We start from the raw sequence: 9775 nt of genomic DNA on the forward strand, positions 1-9775 counted from the left end.
ATGCTATTTTGGGTAGCGTAAGCTACTTTTCTCCCTTGTTATCGGTTACTTCGGTCGTACTATGCATTTTAGCAGGTTGTTGGACCAAGAGGAGTGAAATCGAGCCAAATTCTGCCCCCGGAGTTAAAGTTGAGGCGTTAGTGAAGCTAGAGCTCAGAAACGGTCATTATGGAAGAGCGTGAAGAGAAGGCTGAGTGATGCTGTCTACTGAAAAAGTCGATCGACTGCTTTATCTAGTCGATCGACTAGTTTTGCTTGAGGATTTAGTCGATCGATTGATTTTTGGTCGATCGACTATTTTCACTTACCAGGCCCTTTTCGGTTAATAAGTTAGTCGGCCCATTAGTTATTTAGTAATAATTTTTGGCTATTGTTATAAAAAGGATAGCAGAGAACAATTTTAGTTTATCTTTTTTACACTGTTAAACACTTCATACGTTAATTTGCTTTTGGAATTCGGATCTGAAACCTGTAATCAAACCTTCTTTCTTTCGGTAATTTAATGTTGGAATATGTGTCCTCCGACAATAATGCGATCACAACTGTCGATCATGATGATCACATGTTTAAATCTCATTTTAAGAATACATGTGGGATGTAATATTTTACAGTCAACTGGTCCACACATATCGGTAATGATTGGCTGACTAGAGTTTGACATTACTGTTGTGCGACGGTGGTGATCAGTTGATCCCCTTAGGTCATACCTATAGGGAAATACTCTTAATTCATTATTTAATTAATCGTATGCCGATACGAGTTAATTAAATTGCTTAAAATTGACGGATGATTTTGTGAGTAAAGTTAACGTGTCTTATTGTAATTCGATTAAATTGGATACGGTCTAAGTAATCGAATTGTTTTATTACTTAGATAAAATTATTGTTTACGAAACAATTGAAATTGAAATTGAAATTGAATGAATAATTTATTATAAATACAAGACGTTGTAATTTATAATTTGATAAACCATTTTGGCACAAGTAATTACGAATTACTAGTCGATTTTGTATATGACATATTTTATGAGTACGTTGATTTTTAATATGTTAAAAATACATTACAATTTCACATGTCAAGTAATATGTCACATATGTCACAATTGACAATTGACAAAATAAAATGGACCATCCATTTTATGTTAAATGTGCCGAAAATATGGAGGGAGTATAAGGTTTATATTGTGTTTTTCATTTTAAGTGGAAAACATAATAATAATTACAACCTAATATAGCCTTGCATGCCTAGTTGATCTTGAGAAGAACACAAGCTCATGCATTGGGCACTTGTCACCCCTCCCCACCGGTTTCCAAGAGGGAAATATAGAGAGTTTTTTCCTCTATTATTCAATCTATCTTTACCTATTATTTTTTCCTAGTGTAAGAAAAATATTCTCTCTACAATTTGGAGAAACTTAGAGAAATAAAAACCTCATAAATCATTCCTCTTGACCGAAATATTCAAGAGCAATACAAATTATTTTTGTATCAAATTTTAAGTTAGACTTTTATTATTACTAGATCATAATAATATTAGTTATTAAGAGGTTTTCTTGGGTATTCACTTTTGGGAGAGGTTCTATTTTGGACCTTTTGTTCATCCATTATAAGGAAGCTCAAGAACTAACAAATAGGTGAATTTGTTGGTGCCCTAATATCCGAAATCCCAAAGTAAGATAGATGATTTCTTCTCTTATCTTGTTTTAGTTTGCATGCATAAGATCTTGAATTTATTTTATGACTAAATAAATTAATTCATATATGAATATGTAAATTAATGAGATTAATATTTCCATCATTTAATTAATCTTTCGTACTTCAATTATTAGTTTCTTTATTCATTTTGCTCATCTTTGTCCTTTCTTTATTTATATGCTTAGTTATTATTCACATAATTTCATCATGTTTAATTTAGTTATTATTATTCTTGTTAATTTTATTAGTTCAATCATGGGTAGCTAATTTATTCATGCTAGGATTTAGGGGATCTATGGTTTAATGACGGATTTTAATTAGGTTTTAGATTTGGAATAATTATTCGTCTGAATTGTTAATCGTAGCATTTAATCCCTATTTAATTAGTTGAATGCATGCACCTAGTTATTTTAATATGATAAGCTCCGACCTAGATCGAGAGATTGGAAAGAGTGAGATCTGCTACGAACAATAGAGTACTTTAAATAGGGCGAGAGCATATTATAAAGTTTCTAGGGTGATTAGCGGACCGAAAGGACCTTATCAGTGCCCTTCAGACCGTAATTAGACCAAGTCTTTGACCCTACCTTTTACCGTTATTAGGCCATAGTGAACCGATGATCAGTTTTTTCGTTACACTCATTTACTTATTATAAAGTTTCTATTTTCCTTTATATTTTTATGCTCAATTTTTTCGTTACACTCAATTTACTTATTGTTATATTAGTTTAGTTAAATCAACAAAACAACGCCCCTCTTTGGTTACTTAGACAAATTAGATTTAGCAAATAGAATAAATTGTCTCACTGTGGATACGATCCCGACTTCCTTGCTACATTAGTTTAGGCCAGTTGGTTTATCTTTGATAGGCGCGCGATTTAGCCTGTCACCATCCCCAACTTTTTTTTTTTGGTGAAAGGTTAGAAATTCTCATTAAGCTCATAACAAACAATTACAAACACAACAATTCATAAAACAAGGATAAACCAATCATATTTGAATTTATTTTATCCAAGTTTCATCACTAACTCTTTTAGTACATTTGAGCCAATACATAGTACGTAAATTGAGAATGCTACTAATATGCTGAATGACTGCATCAGGATGCATAATACACCCATTGATTCTTGCACTATTCCGCTGAATCCAGATAGTGTAGTAAACAGCTTGAATCCAAGCTATAGTAACCCATTTCTTCACCTTAGCCCAAGATTTGGAGGAGATCCATCCAAGAAGATTAACAGCAGGCAGAGAGATCTTCAATTTGCTGCTCAGTAATTGCATCAGTCTTCGTGTATACACACATTGACTGAACAAGTGTACATGAGTCTCAGTAGCAGCACCACAGAGACAACAGTCTGCATCAGGAGAGACTCCAAGATGATAAATCCTATCCTTGAGCAGCAGAGCTTCACGAGTTATCAACCAATTAATAAACATGTGCTTGGGAACAGACCAGGAATTCCAGACAGTATGCTCCCAGTTAACCACAGGCTGCTTCTTCCTGATCCAATTATATCCACTAGCAGGTGTGTAGTCATGAGAACTAGGCAACCATTGACTAGAGGAGGAGAAAGCCAGTTCAAACTTCTGCCTAACTCTATAAATGGTTTTCCACTCAAGCGATGTCGCTTTTGGAGTATAAACATGCCAGTGAACTCCTTTCATATACACATGATGAACCCACTGAACCCACAAGCTATCGGGCTTTGTATAGATCCACCAAGATAATTTGCGATGGCGTGAAGATTCCATGCATAACTATTTCTAATCCCTAATCCACCTTCACTTTTAGGGACACAAACCTTCTCCCATCCAACCAAGGGAACTCGCATATATTCAGTAGAACCATCCCATAGATAGTTCCTACAAAGAGCATCAATTTTCTTCAAGACCCCCTTGGGAATAATAAAGATTGTTGCCCAATAAGTATAAAGAGTAGTGAGCACAGCATTCACAAGAGTTAGCCTGCCTGAATAAGAGAGTTTTTTTGCAGCATACCCTCTAATTCTATCAGTGACTTTTTCAATGAGGCAAGCATAATCTTTGACAGGGACCCTACCAGCAGAAATAGGGACTCCCAAGTACTTAAATGGCAGAGACCCTTCACTGAAACCAGAAACTTGCATAATATCAGCTTTGAGACTAGAAGAAACAACATTAAAATAAATATTGGACTTCATGGTGTTCATCTGTAGCCCAGTGGCCACAGAGAAGGTAGCAAATGCCCTCAAGAGAATCATTATGGAAGTTATATCACCCTTGGAAAACAACAGGAGGTCATCAGCAAACATTAGGTGAGAAATTTTGAGGTGACTGCAAAGAGGATGATACTTGAAAGGCATAGTAGTGGTCACATGCTTAAGAATCCTACTCAAATATTCCATTGTGATAGTAAATAGCAAGGGGGAGATGGGATCACCCTGCCTTAGTCCTTTTGCTCCTTTAAATTAACCAAAATTCTCTCCATTGAGAACCAGAGAGTAGGAAGCAGATCTAATACAAACCATGACAAGCTTAATGAACATTGTCATTAATTTACATGTAGGAGTAGGAATGAAAAAGAAATACATGTTTTTGGATTTTTGAATTTATGGAAATGAAATACAAATGCAATGATATGATATGAATGAATGTATGCTCTAACTAAATGCAATTCTATATGACATATATAACAAATGAATGCAATCTAAACTACACTAGATGATGCATGTTTTCTATTGAATTTAGGTCACCTATGATCAAACCTCCCCAAACCAATTTAAGCATTATTTCTAGTGTAGAAAGGAATAGGTTTGATCATTAGTGACTATGCATGAACTCAAGTCTATATGCAACTAAATACATTAATCATGTGAGATATTACAATGCAAACTAATCTAAAATGTAAAGCAACTATACATGAGAGATAGGGAAAGAAAAGGTATCATACAAAGGAGGTGGCATGGCCAAGTGTCTCTAGCCATTGTATCCTTCTTTATCATCATCATTGGGTCCTCCATACACACTATGTCCTCCCTTCTCTCCGTAACCTTCGCCTTGGTATCCCACACTTTGGCCGCTAAATTCCCCTCCTTAGTTGCCATAATTGGGGAACAAGAGATATGGTTGAGCCCAAGATGGGAAAAGGGCCTCTAGGATTGATGTATCCTTGTTGAGCCATGTTGTAGTAGGAAGGGGTATTGAGCCAAGTAGTTGTCAACCCTTCTGATACCGTCGTCAGGTACCAAAAATAAATACCTATAACTACTAACAGAAGCCAGTGGCAAGTAGGGTCGATCTCCACAGGGAGATGGGAAAATGTCAGCTTAACTAAATCTGTCAAGGTAACCAGTTCTTGGGGGTTTTTGGTTGTTTATTCTAATCTAATAAGGACAAAAGGAGAGAAGGAAAGCAAGAGAGTCGAAGATAAACAAGCAAGGAGAAAACATCTAAGACAGTCGGTTCACCATGATTCTTAAGAAATATAATCTAAGCTCTCAGGTTAATGTAAATTCGATCTACAGCGCAGCGAATATCTCCTCTCGGTGTCAATTCACCCTAAGGCACTATTAGTTTAGCTTTCGCCCTCACTAGAGTGTCCTAATGTTCGTTATAGGTCTTACCCTTTCCAATCTTTCGATCTAGGTCAAGGTGTACCACGATTTATTACCTATTTGCGTCGACTCGAACAGGAAAGAACAGTTATATGTAACGATTAACAACATAGACCCAATTTGTGTCAAACCTAATTACTCAATTCACAATTCCCTTAAAATCATGGCTCCCCTATGTCTTAGCAAGGGAGGATTAGCTACGCATAGTCATTAAACGAGTAACAACAATACATAAACCGTAGGAATTCAACATAGCAAAAGTATGAAAGAGAGAAATAACAATAAAGATTAAAGGGAAGAAAAGGAAACAAAACAAGTAATTGATATCGATCAACAATAGAGTAGAGTACCGATTACAAGCAATGGCCAATCCATCGTTAGGGTTCAAGAGCATGGTTTTTAGAGAATAGAGAAGAGAAAGTACTAAAGTAAGGGAGAGAGAAGAAGTTATGCGTATGATACTGCCGTCATACATATATCAAATTACAAAGCCCAACTCGAAATTAGACTAAAGCTCGCATAAACCACAAAGCCTCTCGATCGAGTGAAATGAAACCACTCGATCGAGGACAAATCTTGAAAAACCAATCGATCGAATGAATATGGAGTTCGATCGAGTACTCCTTATATCAGCTATTTCGATCGAGTAACAGGACAGCTCGATCGAGTGATTCTTGATGGATAAAGAATTCGATCGACCAAATAGTGTAGCAAAACTGGTCGATCGAGCTATATTAGCACGTATAGACTCCTTGGCACCTTCCGAAGCTACTTCACGCATCTCTAAGTGAAAGATTCCAGGCTCTTATTCCTTATTCTCCAAAATGCATGCGAATAGGACAAGTTTCGGCTCGATTTTGCTCCTTTCTGGTCTGTACCTGCAATTTACACAATAAAAACCAAAGTAGACTATTCGGGGGTATTTGTAGCTAGATGCCACGTAAATAACATAGAAATGCGTGTAAAAATGAGGTAAAAATCTTATACAAAATATACGCATCAAATCTCCCAAACCAAACCTTTGCTTGTCCCCAAGCAAACTATGAATGCAACTAATGGAACGGGACCAACTCATCAGCTACAAATCACCCACCCAAACCAATTTAATGCAACAAAAGACAAAGTAGCAATAAATAAATGCAAACGAGTTAAATCAATGTCTCAAACTACTGAACCGTCGACCTTGAAAGACTCAAAGATATCGGACTCTCACGGGTTGCTCATCACACAAAATAAGCACAGGGTGAGTATATAGGTAATAGATAGATAGAAGTAAAGACACTCACCTAACTCGACCTATAATAACATGCATGCAGTCTAACATGAATAAAATCTCTACAACCGTATATATCCATTCCAACCAACTAATGACCAAGACACATGCCGTGGACTTACTGATGTGACCATAATTAGAGCCTATTTAGTCCCCGAATTACCCTTGTTCCCATGCTTTTTAGTGCATATTTGGGTCATTTATTTTCTTTAGTCCTTTGTTTTGCATATTCTTTGAGGTTTTATTTCCTTGGTAGGAAAGGAGTGCAAACCTTACATTTTTATGCCAAAATGAAGCTAAAATGATTGAATTCAATGACCAAGCATCAAAGGGAAGACAAGACTAGAAGGCCTTTGTACATACTATAGTAGATGGGCAATGATGAGAAAAGATCCTTGCATCCCCGAGGAAATCCTCAAGGATTCTATGAAGAAAAAGGAAGAAAAGAAGAAAGAAAGTAGCTGTAAGACAATCCGAGCGGATTGTCCACAATCCGCCCGTCCAACAAGGGAAATTCGAGCGTCTTTCCCCAGTGGACGCCCGTCCAGAAACACCTGAATCCGCCCGTCCACCACCACAATCCGCCCGTCCAGAATCTCCATAATCCGCCCGTCCCGTGCCCTGGACGCTCGGATTGCCTATCAGCCATTTCGTCTTCTACATGCTTCATGAGAGGATGCGCATATTTTTCTAAGACCGGCAAAAAGGAGATCGGAGTATCCCTTGAGACCGGCGATTCCTCAAGGACTTAATCATCATTTAAGCCTTTAGTAAACCCTAATTTATGTAACTAATCCCCACTATAAATACCCCATTAGGCTAATTAGAAGAGAATGTTCTTCTTAGCAATCTCTAGTGTAGTTAATATCAATCAAATCTCTCTTTAATCTTGTAATAAACATTTAATCAAGTCTTAATACAAGTTTCATTTCCTTAATCTCTCTCTTGTTCATCTTTCATTTTGGGTAATTGAAGATTATTTGGGTTATTTTTGGGAGATTGACAACCTTCCAACCTTCCAATCAATCATCAAGTACTTCTATTATTCTTTGCTTTATTATTGGAATCATTAGTAGGTATAATTCTCTTAATCCTTTTTTAATTATTGTTAATTATCTTCATTTATTTATCATGTTTCACTTTGTTGGTATGATTGACAACCTTGCTAGCATGTTCAACATGATAATGACTGAGTAGTTTCCTTAGCTAGGGTAATGGGTAATTAGGGGAAACCAACATGGGGGATGATTCATGCTTAAATTAATATGTTTTCATAGTTTATTTGCTTGCTTGTTGTGATCTCAACTTATGCACATGTTATGTTTGATGAAATGCGAGCCTATGAATCCTTGCATTTTTTACCCATCACCTATCTTTTCAATGAGATTTGTAAGACATAAACCAACTCGAGTCTCATTAGACCATGCATATAGTTGAGTAGGGAAGATTAAGTCGACTTGTAGGTGTTGTACAATCTAATCGATTCGGCTCCGGGACCCAAACTTTCCTAGGATTGTAAGACATAAACCAACTCGATCCATCACAACAATAATTGCTTGCTTATAATTTGAGAATATGTTTGTATGATCAATTCCCATGAATCCCCTATGACCCCATGACACCCTAGTGCCTTTTATCAATTGTTTACACCCCTTTTTAATCATCTTGCTTGTTTACTTTTATTGCTATTTAGTTTAGTGATCTTCTACTTCAAACCACAAATTGTGACACCCTTAGACACCGCTAGTTGCAATTGAAAATCTAATCTCAATTCCCGTCCCTTGGGATCCGACCTTTATTTGCCTCTTTACTAATTGTAGAGTTGTTTTTGAAGTTATAAATTGTGTTTTGGTCTAGGTGCTCCTAACGACAAGTACCGAAAACTAAACCTCCATCGTGAGTACGACCAAAAATGGCGCCGTTGCCGGGGACGGTGTTAATTTGATTTAGATTTTCTTAAGCTGTTATTAGTTGTGTCTTTCTTTGCCTTGGGGAAGTAAAACTCCTCAAGGTTTGTTCTAATTGTTTTCAAGTTGTTCGATATTTTGCAAGATGGACCTTATAGATTGTTTTATAGAGGACCACTTAAGTATACCTTTCTTCAAAGACCCCATGCAAGCATTGGAAGCCTTGGAAGTAAGTGAGGCTAAAAATATGTATTGGGAATTAGAGGTAGATCTTTTTGAGGCCGCTCTAGCTAACAAAGAACTTACTCATGCACAATCCGAATTAGTACATAACATCCTTGTGGAAGCATGTTGACACGGCTATCGTGTACCCTGTCAAAGATAAAACCTAACGGTCTCAATTAAAATGTAGCAGAGGCAGTCGAGTATCGAATCCACAGGGAGGTAATGTAATTATCAGTTGCCCAATTCTAGTCCTAAAGTAACAACTGGGGGGTTTTGTTTGAATTGGTTTCTAAACTACGAGATTGAGGGAAAGAGAAATAAAGATAAGAGTAGTAAGACAAGATAAAGGTTTAAACTATCAAGAGAGAAGGGACATGTCGGGAATTCGGTTCACTACGGTAGTCTAGTGACTCAGCTGTAAATGATTCAGACGAACTAATGTGAGACGGATGTTGAAAGGTCCTTTCGGTCCACTTTCTATCCTAAATTACCACTAACTTAACTTTCATCCTCATTAGGGTAGTCTACTGTTCATAACAGGCCTATTTAATCCAATCTTTCGATCTAGGATTAATTTTAGCCAGATTAAAGGGTGACATAGAAGCGTGCACTCAACTAAGTCGAATAAATACAATTAAATTGCTATGGTGACAGGGTCTCACAATTAAATCATCTAATTCATTTACTACATCGTCACATTTCTACCGCAGATCCCCTAATCCCAACATGAAAGGGGTTTAGCTACTCCTATTGCTAATTAAACTAACAGCAATTAAATTCCCAGCAGTAAACATTATGAAATAAACAATAAATTGCATAAAAGAAAATTAGGGCAGAAGGATAATCGAAGTAAACAAGCAATTAAAAGCAAATAAATGATTAATTATTATTAAGAAGGAGAAAGGAATTACAATCCAAGCGAATCCGGCGTAAAGAACACAAAATCCGAGTGAAAATAATCCCAAAGCAAGGTTACAGTGAAGAGGAATAATGTACGTAGCAAAGTTTAACAGTAGAGAGTTTGATAAAATAAAAGATAGCCCTAATTAACCTAGTAAAGCGTGCTTAAATAGCAAAATA

At 36.5% G+C, this 9775-nt stretch overlaps 1 protein-coding gene across 1 annotated transcript; it reads right to left on the bottom strand.

Annotated features, from left to right (window-relative positions):
• Positions 1–2696: 2696 nt before the first annotated feature.
• LOC141640975 (uncharacterized) lies at positions 2697–4081 on the bottom strand. The gene is made up of 2 exons (XM_074449651.1): positions 3500–4081; positions 2697–3380 (listed from the first exon to the last, which is right to left on the bottom strand). The coding sequence occupies exons 1-2, from the start codon at positions 4079–4081 to the stop codon at positions 2697–2699; spliced, it is 1266 nt and encodes a 421-aa protein (XP_074305752.1).
• Positions 4082–9775: the final 5694 nt, after the last annotated feature.

This window comes from Silene latifolia, chromosome 2 (assembly GCF_048544455.1).
Source record: "Silene latifolia isolate original U9 population chromosome 2, ASM4854445v1, whole genome shotgun sequence".
In the NCBI taxonomy this organism is placed as follows: Eukaryota; Viridiplantae; Streptophyta; class Magnoliopsida; order Caryophyllales; family Caryophyllaceae; genus Silene; species Silene latifolia.